Here is a 20,879-nt window from a genome sequence, read left to right as displayed (position 1 = left end):
TTTGTAGCTTTGTTTTCGTGGGCCAAAACTGTCCTGATTTGCCGTAGCACATCAAAAGAACTACAAATTCCAATATCCCAAGTTTCCAATGCTTCGATGTACTTCGAGCTACTATATTTGAGCGGCCTCAACATGGCGAATGGTGGAGGTGAAAATCTGAATAGAGAACTACACATGAAACTCATAAATAATGACCCATCGTTTAAGATGGAGGAGGAAGATCCAAGTTATTAAAAAACTTCTTGAGGGTGAAACGCGACGGTGCCACTACAAAATAAGTGGCATGTAAAAAATGCGTAGGTAGTAGTTACTTGGGGATGAGTGGCTTTCATTTCGATTTTAAACTGCATTAAACATAGCAATCTTAAAAAAAAAAAAAAACAATCCACTGACGTTCCTAATGATCAACTTAAAGGTGTCAAAACAATAAACAAAAACGGAAGTGAGTGTAAATTTAGGCTGGGTATAGAACGGAATTGGGAGTCATTCTACATGTGCGGGATGGTATTGGATGTACTTTTTGACTCAACCCCAGGACTGGGATGGAATGAAAGTTTTTCTCTGAGAGTGGCAAGTAACGGGAGTGAAAATCCACTCCCGATTCATGCTCTAGTAAGCACCCTATAGTTGCTTGCAATCCGCCATTAAGCTAAATTTTTAACTTGTTAAGCTTCTTTTTAGAGTTTTACATCTTGTTTTTTTCCATTCTGCAGTTTTAAATAAAATTGAGCAGTCAATGATTTTTCTGCTTCTTTGTATACTGGCTCAGATCTCATATATCACAATTTTGCATCGGGAGAAAGTATTTTTACTTTTTACTTGTAAAGTCAATTCTAAAGCAAGTACTTTTGTACTTTAACTTGAGTAATTTTTTTCTTCATTGTTATTCTTTTGTATCTTTACTTAAGTAAAAAAGTGAGTACTTGATCCACCACTGAAAATGACAATATTAATGCTTTAAGTCAAAGAAATAAAATGACCTTCTCATAATGATTTACAAGGGCCATATGACCTATGAATTCCGTTTTTTATAAATGTGTTATTGTCTGATATTAACTATTAAGTTATAATGCCATTATTAACTCTTATGTAGAATTATAAATATATAGTAATGCAAATAAGCATCATATAAATGACTTACTAACACTTACTAATTCTTATGAACTCCTATCAATGCTTATTACAAGGACCTCAATCTAAAGTGTTACCAAGTGTCATACAAGAAAACTATCAGATCATGTATTTTTTTCTTACAGCATGTGTTGAGCCTTCCTACTTTTGAAATTTTGATTGAGGATCAAAGATATGTCATGGTAGACTACTGTCACCACAGAGTCATTCCTGACTCTGCAGCGATGACTATTGCCTATACCAGTGTACAATGGCTTCATATCTGCTGTTGCTTTAAAAGTTCCGTAAGTGAAGATGGGAAGCACATTGCTCTCCTTATGTCATTAACAAGCAGCACTTTCAGCAATGATTTTATTCAAATAAGCCTCCTACTGTACCCAAGTCCAATCAATAGCATTTATCTGCTCTTTGAAAAGAGCCGATAATGGGATAAGAGAGCCAGGCCCGGGTGCGGAAGAGAGTGGAGGGTACGAGAGGGGAGGTGTTAGTGTTAGTAGGAGTTAGTGAAAGTGATTGGTGCTTTAACAACATTTCTGCAAATACAAATAGAAAACGGAATTGTACATTTAATCATTACCCTTGACAGTAAATGACAGTCAAGATTCTAAGGTGCTCAGGTGACCATTGGACTGGCTGTTGCGATTAGTGGCGACTGCTAAAATCAAGTAAATTCACATCCTTTCTAACTTAACCAGAGATGACAGTCATCTGAACATATTTCAGACATTAGAAACAGAAATTAAGGCAAGTGCAACTGATGAAGAACACCGAAGCAGAAGGGAAGCATCACTGATAGTTCCACATTCTTGCCATCTGCTTGTCTGAGTTGATGGACCAAAAAAAATGTTCTTTTTATTCAAAACATTAACATGAATTTTCAAGGGAATTGCTTTCAAAGAGACACCTGGAATGTAAGCGAAAGGTCCGTCAACAACTGTGTGGCACCTTTGCAGTAATTACTTCAAGCAAACCCAAAGATGTTTGGAAAATCAACAGGCATTTTTCTTATGGATCAGTCTGAAAATGAAATCATCACATACTAGGTTGTGTTCTCATGTGTTGTTGGTAGCAAAATGAATGGAAAGCAATTTGGCAATACTACAATATTTTATGTGTCTTTCTGTTGAAGAAGTAATAAAATACCAAATGAAAAAAAACATTTTTTTTTTTTAACTTAGCGGCTCACTTTGGCTTTACCAGGTAACTTTTTATTAACCTATTGGTAACAAGTCAAAGTAGACAATTGTAGTGCTTATGAATGCTTGCCAACTGAACTGTTTTTGTGTAAAATCTTACTAAATTGTCAGAAAAACATACTTCTTCAAGCAAGCCCCATTTTCCCTTCCACCCCCAGGGTCTCCAAACCTGCTATGACACACACCTCTAGGCTTACCTTGGAGTACATGGCCCCATTGAGGACCTCTCCATTGCGGATCCAGATGATGGAGGCTGCTGGCTTGGCGTTATCCGCATGGCAAGTTAAATTGAGTGGGTCGCCAGCCCTCAGGCTCACCACTGGCCCTCCGCTGATGACGGGGTCCTCGGGAGGAACTAAGGATACAAAAGTTGGGAAGAAGTGCCTTGAAATCACAATTTAATTGGAATATATCTTAAACTATCACATTGGTCATTGCAGTAGTGGATGAAGTGATCACTTTTTTAATTAAGTAAAAGCACAGATACAGTGTGCAAAAAATACTTAAGTAAAAGTACAAGTAGCTAAGAAAAAATTACTGAGGTAAAACTACAAAAGCACCTGCTTTAAAAATGATTGTACAAGTAAAAAGTAAAAGTACTTTCTCCAAATGCAAACATTTTGATATGCGAAAAAACAAACAATAAAACTGACTGCAGAAGCTTAACAAGCTCAAAAAGCTCCTAAATCTTGCTTAATGGCGGATTGCAAGCAACTATCAGGTGCTTACCCCCATCTACGGTATAAAAGTGTGCAGCACCCATTTAAAGGTACACTATTCACACTGTTGGTTTTCATTGGTCAGTATTTTGATCATCTGCCCAATCTTGCTTGCACTCGTGTTGGTGCCTCTTGTGCTCAGTTATGTTATTGTTGCACTGGGCTTACCGATTGCGCCGGAGGCATTAATGATGAAAACGAAACTATTAATTTACAATTAAAAAAAAAAAAAAAAAAACATATAAGCAAAAGTAAAATGTAACGCAGGCGACAATTTGAAAAGTAGTGGAGTAAAAAGTACAGATATGTGCTGTAAAATTTAGTGCAGTAAAAGTAAAAAGTACCACTTTATATTTGTACTCAAATAAAGTACAGATAAACAAAAATGTACTTAAGTACAGTTACAAAATACTTTTACTTTGTTACATTCCACCACTGGTTCAATGTTGAGCCATAAACAAAAGGAATAGGACAGGAATAAGTCTGGCACATATTAAGGAAAAACTTCCAAAATGACACAATTGGCATCAAGCGCTTGTTGATTTTGTTTTAATGTTTGAGGTATAGGAAATGCAACCCTGAATTCCTAAATAAAATGGCAAATTGAAAATCACAACGGCAAATCAAAAACCACAACTGCAAATCACAAAACATGTCAAAAAGAAGAAAAAAACATGAATTGCTGTTCTAGTTTTGTGATTTGCAGTTGTGTTTTGCACTTCAGGACCACCGCACAGATGCACTCCAATTTTTTAGGCTGGTGGCTAAAGACAGCAAACATGTTAAAGGTGAATATACAAAAATATTAATAGCATCACTGATAGCTACAGTAGTTAGCTAGCTTTAGTTAGCTAGCTAAATTTATTTAATAAAGAAAATGCCGCTTTTGTACTGTTGATTTGTTCAATTAAAATTGAACATAAATGTGATTGTATTGGTGATTGTATTGTAGAGATGCGTGATCCTTCATGACTATGTACTTCATTTGTCAGGTTATAGAGATGTAGTTTAAATGTTCAGTTTGTAGAGTGGTATGAAAATGTTTGGGCACCTCTAATAATTTTCAAGATTTTCCTTTATAAATCATCAGTTGTATGTATCATCAATTTTAATTAAACACATCACTTAACAGACAAACACAATAATCTTTGAGAAGTGAAAAAAGTTTATAGAGTTAAGGAAAGTGTGCAATGATTATTTAAACAAAAGAAGCCAGGTGCTGTTATGGTGTATATTCAGTTTTAAAAATAACTGCAAATGACACCTGCAAGGATTCAATTGCCATCACATAATCACTTACAGATGCATTTTGAGACATAAGAAGCTTTGCATATCACAGCAGAACTCTTAGATGATCAAATCTGTAACCATTAAGTACCGTAGATTTGCAAATATATAGGCATACATTCCATCTAAGCACATTTATCAAATTTAATTGTAATTCACTTTGCCTCCCCTGACACTCAGTTATACACATGTTTTACTTCCCTAGTTTTAACAAATACAACAGCGGGACGGAACATTTCAATGCTTCTATATACGTATACATCTACATGTCATTGATCAAAGTCCTGTTCGTCTTTTACCCATGAGCTGTTTCCTTTTTTTTTTTTCATGTTCTTGTTCTCTTTTTTTTCCTAACTCAAACTGCAGTGAATTATTGATTGACCCGAATGCTCATTACAATGCAGATCTGGGGCGAGATGAAATCAAAGGCTGCAGGCAGCTGTCGAATCTCTCCACACAAGTACCATGATTGGAAGGAATGGTTGTTATGGGTTAGATTTATGCTGTCAGACTGCGCCGGAGATGAATGCAAATAAAGGAAATGTAATTTGAAGAACTGTTTTGCACATTTAATGGCAATATGTATAATTGGACTGTTTGACAGGTTCCATAAAGCAATGCGTTATGTGATGTGCTGTAAAATCTGTGCGCACTATACATTATGAGCATTTATTTTCTTATCTTTGTAGTTTTTGAATTAATTGTCACATCCGGGGATACTGACATCATATAATTTTATTTGTTTGTTGCAACTATTTTTATGATAACTGCTCCAGAGAATTACCCAAAGGCTTAAAAATTGCCTATCCTTTATCGTTCTCTCTTTGCACATTTAGGTTTTTTTTAATCTTTTTTTAAAAAAAATTTTTTATGTGGTACACAGTGTTTAGAAATAGTATTGTCTTTCATGATGTGTTGGAAATTAATATTTGACTGAAGTTGTTGAGCAAATATTGTGATGTGTTTTTTTATCCTTTTACATTCAAAATATGTCTATTGTTTTGTAACTAAGGGCAAAAATGCAAACTAGTATGCCAACATGACAGTGCAGGCAAGGCTGCAGTCTAAAATAATATCTACACAGTTAATTATGTAGAAAGACTAATATGCCAACTTTACTTTCCTGGTTGAACTCATCACATCCTCTTTATGTCACTAGGGTTCCAATTAACAAATGGCAAAGCCTCTGAAGAGTCTAAACTCATATGTCGATGTCAGTATCATAATGTGAAGAATATCGTCCACAGTTGACGACATAATGATATTACCCAACACAATTGACAAATTGATATTAATCACACTTCCGGGTATGAACAGCATAAATGGGCAGAAAGTCTAGTGTCATCATTGTCATCATCATCTTCCGTACCGCTTTTTCTCTTTATCCTTCTTGAGTCTCGAAAAATAATATTTTCCCAATGGAATTCTACAGTTATTTTTTTCATGGAATGAGCTAAACATTGAGTGAGCTACTAGGAATGACTTCGGTAAACCATGCAGTTGGCTCCTTGTTTTTATTGTGAGGTCTAAATTATCTTATAGTTTAGGTATACATCCTCAGGCAATGCTGTCTTTTTGATGGTAGATGGTGGATCGTAAAAATGTTAAATACAATATGCCGAAGTTTGCATTTTTAGCTCCAGGCATAGCTCTGCTGGTTAGGTTGTAAGGGCAAAATGTATGCATACAAAATTCCAGAGAGCAACTAATTTTTACTTTGGATAGCTGATTTAATTGCCTTTAAAAGAACTTTGCAAAAGGAATGCATTAAAAACTATGACATACAAACAAATCGTAAATCATTTGCTTATCCCCGAGAATCAATTGTTGATTTTAGAGCATGCGCTATGGCATTACTGATTAACCATAGTATTCACATGATATATAACCTTACTTTTTGAATGACAAATATAAATTGGATTGGCTTGTATCCTCAGAGACATTCAGAGACAGAGCAGTATGACTGTTATCAGTAAAGTTTGGGCCAGACAATTATTTCAGAAAGACTGGACTTCATATCAAAGACAATTCCCACATTGGTTGCCTTTCTATGTTCCAGTTTAAAATGCAGTGTTCATTTATTCAGCTTCCTTTTATCTGCTTCTCTTTATTAATATGCAGATAGTTTGGAGGGCTTGGGGATTCTCAGGTTACCATAAGCAGATCAGACGACACTGTGTGCTAATCTGGTCAAATCGGAAGATAGGGCGGCATGTGTGCATACTTTTTTGTCCTTTATCACCAATTGGAAACAAGGTCACAGAGATCTCATTAGTTTTTTGTGGTGTGTTTTATGTAAATAAGCATGGGTGTGTGTGACAAGCATCATGACCTAGAAACATGCCTAATGTTTGTCATTTAGTAAATAAATGGCACCAAAAAAGGAACACTTTGACAGCTGATTGCAAAGATGCAGCGTCGCTGTCAAAGCACACAACACTCGGACGTTAATTAAATGTCAAGCGTGGATGGCAGGCATAAAAGTGTTTTATGGCGTGATGGAAATGAAAGGATAATATGACACAATGTGACCGATAGGACTTGAAAATCACAAGAGCCATCACATGGCTAAATTGAACATAAAACCCTTAAAAGCCCCTCAAAGGAAGAGAAAAAAAAAAAAAAATTCTTGTTGTTGTTGCTTCCTGCCAAATGAAATCGAGAATGCAGATTTCACGCAGCAAGCATTTTACTCCACACAGTGTCAGTGTACTTATTACTGGTCTTTACTGAATAAAATGTAATGAAAATATTCAGGTATTTCAAAAGTAGAAATGTGGATGTCTTTTCAAATTGGATTGTACTGTATCTGGGGAGTTTCATTCATATCATTCATATGCCCGAGTGGTCCTCTGTGATGACTGTAAAGTGTCAATGGGGCTCATATATGGATTTAAGAGAAAAATACTGTATATTTCTTTATTGATTTCATTGTGAGTATTGAGGGAAACTGTAAAAGAATACATACTAATGCAGTGCCACTGTAACTAGGGTTGTCAAAAGGATCGCGTTAACGGGTGGTAATTATTTTTTTAATTAATCACGTTAAAATATTCGACTCAATTAACGTACATGCCCCGCTCAAACAGATTAAAATGACAGCACAGTGTCATGTCCACTTGTTTCTTGTGTTTTTTGTCGCCCTCTGCTGGCGGTTGGGTGCGACTGATTTTATGCGTTTTTAAGCATTTTGAGCATCGTGTAATTATTGACATCAACAATGGTGCGCTACTAGTTCATTTTTGATTGAACATTTTACAAATTTTATCAAACTGAAAACATTGAGGGGGTTTTAATAAAAAATTTCTAAACCTTGTACTAACATTTATCTTTTAAGAACTACAAGTCTTTCTATCCATGGGTCGCTTTAACAGAATGTTAATGTTAATGCCATCTTGTTGATTTATTGTTATAATAAACAAATACAGTACTTATGTACAGTATGTTGAATGTATATATCCGTCTTGTGTCTTATCTTTCCATTCCAACAATAATATACAGATAAATATGGCTTATTTTATAGATGGTTTGAATTGCAATTAATTATGATTAATTAATTTTTAATCCGTGATTAACTCAATTAAAAATTTTAATCGTTTGACAGCCCTAGTAATAGCAAAACATGAGTCAAATAAAATAAATGAATGAATGACATGACATTCATTTAATTTGGTTCCTTCTTGTCATATAAAATCATCCACTTAGTCCACCTTATTACTGCCAGGTCTGACAGTTATACAGAGTCCAAGGCCTGAACTTGAATCAGCCATCATCATTACTGGGATGTTTGCAAACTCGGCAGTCTCTAATGGTTCTAAATTAGCTCTTTACTGCAGCTATTCGATAGTCTTAGCATAAGTAGTGTGGTCCGTGGGACAGATTGATTGCTCCTCTTTAATTACAGGTCTGACTCACTGCAAACCCGGCACTACTCAACATTCCCCCCCATTGGTATAAATATATACCTTTCCGCATGTTCGCAAAGTTTTATTCTCGTGGTGCCATTGGATCTTTCCTGTTGGTTTGATGAAGTAAAATATCTGAAGACGATTTGTAGTGAGAAGGTGATATTTTTAGACCATTATATGCACTATTACTGTAATGAAAGAAAAAACTACCCTTTTTAAGTAAACAAAATATGTACAGTACTCCATTACATCAGATTACATTCCCTAAACTAATTTTACTAAAATGTTTTAAAACTTTGCTGTGATAGTCAAAGGATTTTAACAGCAAACAATTTAGAATCTGAACCAATTACAAACAAAAACAAAATAATTATTGAAAACAGGGAAGCAATACACACAATCTGTCACTGTAGAATACTTACATGCTATGTTCATAGAATAAAAGAATAGTACAAAAAAAATCAACTCTTTATTTGACAGTGACATCAGAAGACTGTCATAAGAGTCATAATTATGACATGACACTGTAATGGGCATTAATGAATGCTTATGACAGATGTCATTAAGTGTCATCTAGCAAATTTTGTCAATAACTCCATTTACTGTATGTCTAGTCTGCATTTTTAACATCCATTCAAAAGTGACAGAATTTACCGTATGACACTTAATGACATCTGTCATATGCATTCATTAATGCTCATGGCAGTGTCATGTCATAACTATGACAGTCTTATAACGCAACTGTTAAACAGTGTTACCCCAAAAAATACACATTAGAGTAATTAAGGAAATAAAGAAAAGAAACCATACACGAACACAAAAATTAGCTGAAATTGACATTTTTATCACGCATCCTAAGCAGTAATCCATCATCTGTCAGCAATGTTACGGTCAAGTATAACCTTGGTTTTACTGTTGAGAAATTACAGTTGAACTGGTTTGCATTGCTTCAGACATTACACAGTAAATACAAATAGATTCAATAATTTTACATTAGCTCCTGAGGAAACAAGGGTACAAATTAAAATTTGTTGATCAGCGTCCCTGAACAGAATGTGTTCAACATTAGAGGTTCCACCGTTCATGATTTTAAATCTTATTGTAGGCCATGCAAATCTTTGTTCAGTTCTAATGTTACATTGCCTTTCAATAGAAGAAAGACTGCATATGCTGTTAGGCTAGGATAGTCTCTCTTAGGTGTTTAACATATTCTTTACTAATATTAAACTCAGCAGGTCTATACCTAATTTGGAAGAGACCTCTGCAAAGAAACATGGGAGCATTTTTGGGCGCATCGCTTGGTGTTTCCAGAGTGTGAGCAATTGAGAAAAAGCAATTTAGAGTTGGAAATGAAGGCGCGAGTTCCCCTCTCAAGGAGGGCATAGCAAAGAAATGTAATGTGTAGCTGATGTGTTTTAGCTGACGTGTCCAGAACAACAATGAGGTGCTTGAGTTGTCTATCCTCCGCAGAAGAAAACGCGCACGGGGCCGTCTGTCACCAAATGCGACAGCTTGCAGAGTTTAGGAAGGATCATGTAAGAAAGCAGTCAAAACGACGAGTAGAAGAGGGAATACCAAGTGCAGGTGGATGAAGGAATATGCATAACTGAGTGGTCCAATTCACCAACATATCTTCTGTCAGTTCTGTCATTCTACATCTGTTTGAGAGCCAGAAGTTCCTGAGGTAAGAATACATGTATACATACAGACACAAATTCATCTAATGCGCAAAATAGATAGGAATACTATGATGTTGACCTGAGGCCACAAGCAATTCTAAGATTTAATTATAGATTCAATAGAAAAGAGGCAGTGCAAGTACAAGTTTGGTATTGTCCACGGTTGTTGCCTTAAGCAGGGCCAACTCTCAAGGGGAGTGACATGCGTCATATAATGCTGGAATCAACCTGACTGTATACTACACATATTTTATCATTAACTTATGTATTCATTTACTACCACTATTACTTCTACCACTGACATTCGCCTGACTTTGACGCAGGCAGTTTGGGTTCAGTTCTCACTCAGTGACATCTTGAATGTTTTTGTGAATGCCTACCCTGAGACTAACTAGCAAGCAGTGCAAGTTGTAGTCTGCCATTCGCTCTGGCAACCTGCCAACCTAAATGGGTTAAGCACTGTACAAAATTAGAGTAAAAAAGAAAATAATAATAATAATAAAATAAAAGAAATAGAAGAAATAATAATAATCATCATCTTCATCAATTATTATCATCATCATTTTTATGATTAGAATAGGAGGGGCAGAGTAACAAAAAATGTTTGAATTTCTATTTGTTTAGATTAGACGCTAAAACAGTCCAATTGTTTATTTACTATAGTAAATAATATAAATAAATAAATATAATAATTATGTGTTTATATATATATATATATAGATTTACATATATTGGGGGGGCTGGTTTATATAAATATATTGATTTATTGGGGGGGCTGGTATATTTATCTGGTTTAGTGTAAAAAAATCTGACACATTACATTTATTTCTGTTTAATACCTTCTTTTTAGTGTGTCATGCAAGTGCTCCACTTGTTTTGGTATTTGTTAAACCGGTCTACATTTTTGTCGGTTGACCAACACTGGGAGGGTGTATACTTGTGGACACATTTCATCCAAGTAACATTTTTGAGGACCTAATGAACAAAGGTGTTTCAGAGCAAGGATGTCTCCAAGAACCATATCACTGCACAGATCTCCCAGGTCAAATTAATTTGATCTGCCAGGTAGGTCTGCTGTACTTCTTCATACGAAGCGCAAGTCAAACCAGTTCCTCCTCTTTGTAGGTAGAGGTCGAGCTGCGGCAACAATTTCATTAAAAACAATGCAGAAAAGGACTGCTTACTGGCACAAAGAAAGACCTGTGTTAACATTTATATTCCAAATCACAGGCTTTCTTTCTGGTTTTCCAGTCCAAAAAACAATGTAGTTCACATGTATTTTATTTGGCTTGGAAATTGCAAATTAGAAGAATAGTACTGCGAGGTTTATCTATTACAATGACTGATTGGATATTAACTAACAACAACAAAACATACACTTGAACATTTGTTTACATTATCATTTAATATTATAACATTGGTCCGACATATTAACAATGCCGCTGGAGGAAAATAAAAATATTGAGCAGACAGTAACTCGAGTTATGACAAGCTATCAACAATATGCTATATATTTGAGTGCTTTTGTGCCAAAAGCAGTTAATTAAACATTTGCTGTACATTACGAATATGAGGATCAAAAATATTAAATGCTAAAAATGCATTTATTTATGTATTTTAAATATACTGCAGGTTTGGTTATCAGCTTTAATAGAATTGGAATTGTTTTTTTTTTTTTTTTTTTTAATTTCTACGACCTTTATGCAATCAAAAAAAAAAAAAAAAAAAAAAAAAAAAAAAAAAAAAAAAAAAACATCAATAGCCTCGGGCACAGCATACCAATGCGCTCCAGGTTTGATATAACAATGACGACGACAACAACTCACTTATGATTCTATACTATATGAAAATTAACAGGAAAAAATAAAATAATAATGTTGCAATACTAAAACATCTTTTACTGCTGAGAATAATAACTGATATTTATTTTACCATATTTAATATAGAAATAGTGTAATTTTTGTGGCGCTATGATTGTATCCTTGCAAAACTTTTAATTGCCAAAATACATTACTTTATAAATATAAAGATTGTAATCCCCCCACAACAAAAGCCCTCTCTGGTTTAATAGAGCAACTTCACAGACTAAAATTATTGCGTATTCTTTCAGTGTGGCCCCTATATTGCATCTCCGTGCTAAAGTTTGTGTTTTAATCTATAGAAATATTTTCTTGTGTATGTGAAAGTCAGTTCCGTTCAGTGCAGTTGTGTGCCTTTCAAGGAATAAAAAAAAAAAAAAAAAAAAAAAAAAATCTTTGTTCTGGAGTCCCACCCTGTGTATTCATAAATATCAGCATTAGGTCCAAGCTCATCACAGTCCAGAATGGAGTCCACACAGAGGATTATTACTGGATATTATATTATATATATTATATTACTGGATATAGCGCTGTGAAATGTGGAGGTGGGCGTTTTAAACTTCATTCTGCTGTCAGAAAGTGTGTGCGTGTACATGCACAGGTGGAGAATGTTTTAGCTTTCTATCATGATAGAACAATGGCAAGTATTTGACAGGTTGGATTTTGCTTTGCATACAGCATATCTCCTCCCTTGGCTCACATGCATATCACAATGAAACTCAATCAGACACAACATTTTCCTCTGCAATTACTTGGAAGGGGATTAAAACAAATACGTTCCATTAGAGGTTATGGGGAAACAGGGTAGATTACCATAATTTTGGACTATAAACCGCTACCATTTTCCCTCATTTTGAATCCTGCGGCTCATAGTCCTGCGCGGCCTATTGGTTGCCTTATTTGGGTTAATAGGTAACACTTTATTTGACAGCGGCATCATAAGAATGTCATAATTATGACATGACACTGTCATGGCCATTAATGAATGCTCATGACACAAGTCATTAAGTGAGATCCGGCAACTTTTGTCATTAACTCAATTTATGTCCAGCTCGGATCTTTAACATCAATTTTACAGTGCGAAAATTTGCCGGATGACACTAAATGCATTTGTTAATGCTCATGACAGTGTCATGTCATAATTATGACGGTCTTATGACACCACTGTTAAATAAAGTGTTACCGGTGAATACCTTTTGGTGTTAATATCCCGTAATACAATGAGAACAGCTGGGGCTCATAGTCCGGTGCGACTTATCAATGAACAAATGCCATTTTCGTGTCAAATTTAATAGGTTGCAGCTTCTAGTCATGTGCTGTTTATAGTCCAAAAATTACTGTAATATACCGTATTCCCTTACCCGCAATGAGCTAAATAGGCAAATAGGCAATTAAAGCTTCTTCAGTATAGTATTCTTGATCAAATGCAGTCAACCCAACAATTAAACTTCCTGTTGTTTGCACTTTACAGTCAAATGTTTCTCATACTTTTTTTTCAGTAATTAAATCTCATTAATTTTAATCTTATTTAAGACTATCATTGACCACAGGTTTGTCTTTGGAGAAGAGAATTTCAAACATATTATGAGAACCTTAAAATGTCATGAAATAAACATTCAGATTATAAGCACTCATAATCGGTACTTATCTACAGTATAATTTCAAACATTTGACATTGTTGTTAAGTCCAGAAATTTGTAAGTCAACTGATGATGTTAGCTATTAGCGTTAGCCGCTGATTCCCTTTCTGTAGTCCACTCATGCATCCATTCTCTGTAGCACTTTTCCTATAGGTTGACGGGTTTGCTAGATACACCCCAAATGACTTTGGACAAGCGGCTGAGTAGAGTACACACTGGACTGTTCTTCAGATAAAATAATCAAAAACTAACAAAAATATTCCTACACAGAATAGTCGAGTTTGTAAACAGCAACAAAAAGGGGGCAAGTAGTAAAAGTTAAGAATGTGCAACGGACCTTTTAAACTATGCATGGGAGTACTACTGATTATTCCTTCATATCAATTTGCAAAGAGGGGCAAGGAAACACTATGCTTTAATTTGTCTTTCCCTCTGTTTCTGCTGCAACCCTCTCTACCCTACAAATCGTTGGCTTCGCTTTTCATTAGGCTGGATCAATAAGGTGGATCAGTCGCTCATGGGGAGGATATGGTATGGCAGACACCCTGCGCTCCTAGTGTGTTTTCTTTTGCTCTGTGTTCGGTGATTCCAAGATACAGTATCTTCACAGCAATGGTTCATCCTCCAGGGTGGGGAGCCATAGAAAGCAGCAGGATGCTTTTGAAAGGCCAAAGAAAGCAACATAGTGCCAGAAATGAGCTCATTAGCAGGGTGGAAGATTGCATGAAGATTAGTATCCACATCATTGAGCAACTCCAGAGTACCATGGATAAAATAATTTCAAATTTAATGGATTCTTGTTTAAACACATAACTAATCTCAGAGAATTTTAAATTGTCACTTGCCACAGGTGGAAAAGCCATAGTGTTGATAAAACCCTGAACATTTTAATATCAGCTTGTGAAACCCTATTAAATTGGTTCTTTGCTTGTAGCAATGTATGTGATGCCGAGAGTGTGGCTGTATTGAATAATTGTTTTGAGTAATAGTTAATAAAATATATGCTACATTTTTTTTAGATAAAAAAAATAAATAAATAAAATAAAACAAAAAATAAACAATTATGAAGTCCCAAAGGGAACATTTCCATCCATATTCAGTTGTGTAAGCAACCACATTTCCCCAAGGAAGATTAACTCACTGATGATTTCACGTTTTACTCTGTCCCAAGAATTAATATCCTGGAGAGTGGAATAAATTAAAATATTCAGTTAATTGGAGAATACATTAATAAAAGAAATGAATTCAGGAACCAATAATTAATACTAAAGAGATCTGGGAGTTGGCAATGCATTTTTATGATAAAGATTCACCACATTTGATGATCAAATTTGCTTCTATTAGACAGGGATGGGGAAAAGTAAACCCCTATCCAATCATGTTAAGCAGCCCTACATTTGCTAAGTGAGATTTTTTAATGTTACATTTATTTATCAATATTAATTTTGTTAAATCTGAAACAACTAGCTTGCACACTTCCTATTTCTATCAGTATTCATTTGACAAGAACTAGGCCATACACACAGGGACTAAAACTAATACTTAAATTCACACATGACACAACTTTATACCTATTCTAAAAAACAGAAAACAAAACACTAATTTAGAAGAAATTGGGGAGGGGCGGTGGGAATCAGTGAATAAGTGAATCTGCAGCTATACATATACAATTGTGTTTATTTATTGACTGACTGACTGACTGACAGATTAATTTCTGTACTGCTTATCCTCGCGAAGGTCATGGGAGTGCTTGAGCCTATTCCAGCTAACTATGGGCAAGAGGTGGCTTACACCTTGAACTGGTTGCCAGCCAATCACGGGGAACATGGAGAAAAACAACCTCTCACACTCACAATCAGAACTATGAAGAATTTAGAGTCAGCAATCAACCTACCATCCATCTATTTGGGATGTGAGAGGCACAAGGAGACCATACATGCCACACAGGAAGGCCGGAGCCTGGGATTGAATTTGGAGGTAGGTGTGCTAACCACTCATCTACCGTGCCGTCTACTTAACTATGAAATTTTTTGATATACTTTCTTTAAATTCATGGATTTGATAATGAGAAGAGGTACACATTTTAAAGCTTTTCTTTAGATTGCTGCTTGGTACTTTGGTACTTTTACTTGGTACTTGGTACTGAGGACTAACAAGACGATGTACTATATACTATGTGATGGTTAGTTTGGGCAAATCTGAGAATCACTGTATTTTGATAACATTGTTGTCATTTAGAAAATTGCAAAATTGAAGAAGTCGGGAGTACTCCAGTTGGATGTGGGATTTTTTCTTTCCTCACTAAAAGCCACAAAGTGTCCTCCTCTCTGTTGCTGTTGTTGAATCACCCTATTATTACACACACAAGCTAGGTAGGCCAGAGCTGTCCTGAAACTGTCCGATCTTTTTTTTATGCATGAAGTGATGATACGTCTTTGAAGGAGAGGTGAAGCGTCTTCTTAGACAACCCGAATAGTCCAGTTGTGATGGATTTAAAGCCCTAAGTATATTTCTCTATCTCTTCATTTGCACAGATTGTCCTCAAAATGTAACGCTGCTCAGTTTTGCCCATGCGCCACTCCCTGACAAATTTTCATGGGAATAGGGTAGTTGTTTTTTCTTTTTCTTCCTCAATGTTTCTCTTATGATAATTGATTTTAAACAACAAAAAGTGTGGTGGTTGAATACTTTAATAATGCATGGTATCAAGTATTGAATAGTTAATTCAGACTGACCTAGCACAGTGAGGCGGGCTGGGCGTGATCTCATGGCAGCTTGGACGGCCTGACACTCAAACACTGCGTCATCCATCAGCTCCACACGCTGGATTCGCAAATGATGCTCTCCTGAACCATGGTCGCCAATTACTGTGTAACGTGGATAGCCTGTGGGACAAACATATTTGTTTCCTTTAATCACACCTTAAAAAAAATACATGAAGCCATTTGTCAGATTTTTTTTTAGAAACACTGAACTAAAAGACAAGCAAGTTTTTGTTGTTGTACAATGGCCACAGAAAAGGAGATCATAGAGATTGCTAATTTCATATGTTGGTTTTATTGCACTGCTGGTGACGTTAATGAGTTTGGATGAGGTTCTAAATGAAGATATGAGCTTAAAAATAGTTTAATTCCAGATTCTTACTTCGTCCAATGATTTGTAGTTTAATAATGCTAGAAAGCATGCAAATACCATGAGACATACACATTTTTAACAATTCAAGTCAGTTACGCCCTTAACTAAAACAGAAATATGGATTGAAAGTACATTACGAACCGCATAACTCCATTGGGGAAAATAAGCAGTATAAATAGTGTGTTGACAAGGAAGCCTTTTTAATACATCTGGAATTGATAGCCCTTGGATTTATTTTAATTCCCTTCAAGTCCCTTGTTTGTAATTACTGAGGTTGGGTGGAGTGTTTACATTGTGGCGATTATTTGGCAGTTTTCGATTCTTGCGTCATCATTCAAAAAGCCCATTGGAACCTTGCACTCTCCTCATGCCTGACTTGAACCCAATTCATTCTGGAAACATACTGTACAGTGGTACCTTTACATACCAATTTAATTCCTTCCGGGACCTGGTTTGTATGTCGAAATGGTCGTATGTCAAGCGAGATTTTCCCATAAGAATACATTAATAATTTAATTAATTCGTTCCACAGCCCTAAAAACCTACGCCAAATCCTTAATAAATACTGCAGGTAGAATCACAAATAGCAATTACACATAGCAAAACAAGTATATTATAAATACAAATCGGAATTCTGATAATAATAATAATGATAGTAATGTAACGAATTGGGTTCTGATGTAGCGGTTGTATTTTACAGGCTGCTCCTAAACGCACTGTGTGACTGACGAGAGAGGTGCGGCAGAGTTTTTACTTTCTCTTTCAATGTTCTAGTGATGTTGGCGTCGGCTGCGGCGCACAGTAGCCTTGCTGTGTTGCAAAAGTTCTGAAATAAATGATTAAAAACCCGACGAAGCTGGGAACTTAGTTGCCAATGTTAAAATAATAATTATAACAATAATGAGAGTCGTCCTTAAGATCACAGACATATTACGGCCGGATTGTCGAGTCAGTTCACTGAAGTGCACAACATGCTCATATTTTTCTATCATTTCCTTCTTAATTTCAATGCTAAAAGTCACCTTTTTCTTTTTTTTCACCATCTGCTGTAACCTTATTGAGACCCATGTTGATTTCTCTCACAACAAAATCCGCAGTGCCCTTCTTGTGAGAAACAATGAAATTGGGACGCTGTCATAAATCGTTATATTTCGAGCATGTCTTCATATGTGGAGACAAATGACGAGTCTAATTTTACGTCGGATGTCGAAAGGATCGTATGTCGATGGGCTCATATGTCGAGGTACCACTGTATTTTGTGTGTGTGTGTGGTGGGTGGGGGTATGAGCAGTACTATGTTTTTTTTTTTAACATACTGTATATATCCTGGAACAATTATCAAGTAGCATGTTTTGCGTTGACATTTTTTTCAATGCTCAGATTATCTTGTAATGTAATACCAGCCTAATGTGGAATGAGATGACTAGATACGTTGCAAATGCATGTCATACTATTAAAACAATTAATAATAATCTGAAAAACAAAATGTTTCACCAGGTTAAATGCTCTCATGCTTGATTTGATTAGATCAGATCTACTGCCATTTTTCCATATAATATTAATATCATTTTTGTATTCACTGAATGTATAAATAAATGCACATGCCTACAAATACTAAATATACAGTATGTAAACAATTTAACACAAATAATTGCTGATAATTAAACTTTAACTCCCACAGATTAAAAACATAGATAACCTTTGCACAATCTCACACAGCGACAAACTACAGTTTGAATGTCCTTGGTAGGGATGGGAATTGATACGATTTTTACGATTCCGATTCCCTTATCGATGTTGCTTAATGATTCGATTCTTTATCGATTCTCTTATCAATTCTAATTTGGGGAAAAAGAAGAACAAACGTTTTGATTGGCATCGAGTTTGGCAAACTCACAACGAGGTCAAAAGAGGCCCAAGGTCTCAATGTTAACTGTGGAAATAAGTGGCAAATACATAAGAATGTGTAACATTTTACTGTAACATTTTTCTAATAGAGATAAAAAAATTAAAAAAAAGGTATATATTGGCATATAGGTCGTTGTTCTGCCTTTGACAATATGTGTTAAAGTGTATTATTTACCATTATATTGAAATGCATGCTTTTAGTTTTTAGTGTGCTTTCACGCTCAAGTGGCGCGCCCTTGCGCTTCCTCACGTGAAGAAGAAGGCACTCATGTAAAGAACAGCGCGCTTACACGTGAAGAAGAAGTGCAGCTACAAAGCATCCAAGTGAGTGAGCGAGTTAGAGAGAGTTAGCGAGTGGTTCTTGGCACCATACTGGTTTGATGCGTCTGGACAACAAGACACGTCACGTCACATCACGTGATGACGCAATACACGTCTTTAGGAATCGTTAATGGGATCGTTAAGGCTTTTTCATTGTGATGTCGAGGCCTCAATACACTAGGAACCGGCTCGGAATTGGAATCAGATTTCGATTTTCATCCCTAGTCCTTGGTATCTTCTTTTCGCCAGTAGTTTTACATTTATAGCGGGTGATATTTTATTCACTATGAGTGTGTTTTTGGGTACAGGCAGGTATCAATAACATCTGGCATTGACAAAAAATATATACCAAATCAGAATTATGTGAGCAACATGAGGCAAACTTGGAGTAAACTGATACATATATTTCTCACTTCCTTTCTAAAAGGGCTACAAATTTGAATCTAATGAATGTTGTAAGAATGTTCACTTTTAAGTAACTGCTACCTGATGGCTTTTGTACGTTAGTAAATTTCAAAAACACCTCAGTTACTTACTCTAAAGGTTTTGGAGTCAGAAGTTATGTTGCAATACAAAACATCCCAGAAATTCTCATACCATACATTGATGACAAGTTCTTGAATTGTTGTAGTTGACAAAGGTCTGTTCGAAGTCCAATTACTGCTGGTTGGTTCATTGAATCCAGTTGTCTTTAATAGAGCATTAAGTGGGCTTCATTTTGTGCTGGTGCAGTGAATTATAGCTGATTATGCCATTCTCTGCATTTCACCCTCCTACGTGTAGCTTTTAATCTTAAGGGTCCATACACAAGGAGAGCCAAGGACAAAGAATTACATCAACATAATGTAAAAACTACGGAATATATAACCCAAAAAAAGGCATACAAGGGGGGAAAAGTGCAACAGTAATGTTAGGAATGCAAAACTAAAGCTGATGATTTCAGATCTTAAATTCCTTATTTTGTGACAATGTGTCCCACACTGCTTATGCAAGCAATGTCACATTAAAGTCGATTATAAAAGCACAAGGGCATATATAGAGCCATTAGATTTAAAAGCTCAATTAATAAAATGAATAATCATTGACAAGGATAGACACTCCTTTTGCAGGTGCAGAAGAGAGCCTAAAATAGTAGACACATCATTATGTGGGCAAGGTCAGCCAGAAACCTATTGAGCTTCAATATTACTGTATATTCATTGATGAGATTCAAAGCTATGATGACCTTGTGGATCACAGGGGTAATGATCCTCACATTATCACAATGATATACCTTTAGTTGACTGCAGTTCACCTGGAGAGCAAATAGGTAATGTATTCCTGATGCCAGATTGTACTTAAAAATGATTTGGGTGTTTTTTCTTTTGTATGGAGAAATTACAACTAGCAATATTGGTTTATATGCCCCCCTTCTGCAATCAAACCTCAAATGTCTTAAATGTCCTAAAACATTGGAGAAATAAACTGTTCCATAACATTTTTGGACTGTTGTATTCGACAAAAGCATACATCTCATTAAACCTCAGTTGACACAGCTATAACATGGCCTAGTGCGGTTAATTCTTCATTGAAATAGGGTTTGACCCTGTGTGATTGGGCACCTCGGTGCCGGGATTAGCGATGAGGCGGGGTAGGGTGAGTTGCCAATGCCCCCCCCCCCCCTTTCCCTGGATAACAGGGCCACCACATGGTGTCAACCAGAAATACATATAGCTGACCATAGCCCAACATATTCATAATTAGTGTCGGCGTTCAATGTATTTCTTGTTGTGTTTCTTCTGTCCTTCTCACCTTCTTTTCTGCTGTCCCCTATAACCCCTTCCTGTTCGCTGCTTTGTCTTAATAAACGAGGTATGTTGAATGATCACAATGGGAGTATGTCATACTCCAACGTGTAACATTAAAGCTGTTCAGACCAACCGGACAATCAGACTTCTATTCGCCGTGTCAAACAACTGAACAGGACAGGTTTAAAAAAATAAAAAAATAAATAAAAAAATAAAGAGAGTTTGTACATAATTCAAATTGCCCCACTGACCCACACTGTTTACACTCTTAAAAAGTTAAGCCTCATGTGAGTTGTGATGTCACCTGAG

At 35.9% G+C, this 20,879-nt stretch overlaps 1 protein-coding gene across 12 annotated transcripts in view; it reads right to left on the bottom strand.

The window, feature by feature from the left end:
- The window catches only part of kirrel3b (kirre like nephrin family adhesion molecule 3b), a 257,264-nt gene that overhangs the window by 69,088 nt on the left and 167,297 nt on the right, over nucleotides 1-20,879 (bottom strand). For 7 of the 12 annotated variants that reach the window (XM_057838938.1, XM_057838940.1, XM_057838947.1 and 4 more), the window contains exons 4-5: nucleotides 16,155-16,304; nucleotides 2,513-2,682 (exon numbers count right to left, since the gene is read on the bottom strand). In XM_057838938.1, coding sequence (XP_057694921.1) covers nucleotides 2,513-2,682; nucleotides 16,155-16,304 — 320 coding nt within the window. The remainder of the gene's footprint in view (nucleotides 1-2,512; nucleotides 2,683-16,154; nucleotides 16,305-20,879) is intronic. The other 5 variants (XM_057838941.1, XM_057838951.1, XM_057838944.1 and 2 more) reach the window with 1 other exon arrangement.

This window comes from Corythoichthys intestinalis, chromosome 6, assembly GCF_030265065.1.
Source record: "Corythoichthys intestinalis isolate RoL2023-P3 chromosome 6, ASM3026506v1, whole genome shotgun sequence".
Classification (NCBI taxonomy): domain Eukaryota; kingdom Metazoa; phylum Chordata; class Actinopteri; order Syngnathiformes; family Syngnathidae; genus Corythoichthys; species Corythoichthys intestinalis.
Note: the sequence above shows the minus strand (reverse complement) of the source record. Positions and strands in the feature narration are given on the sequence as shown.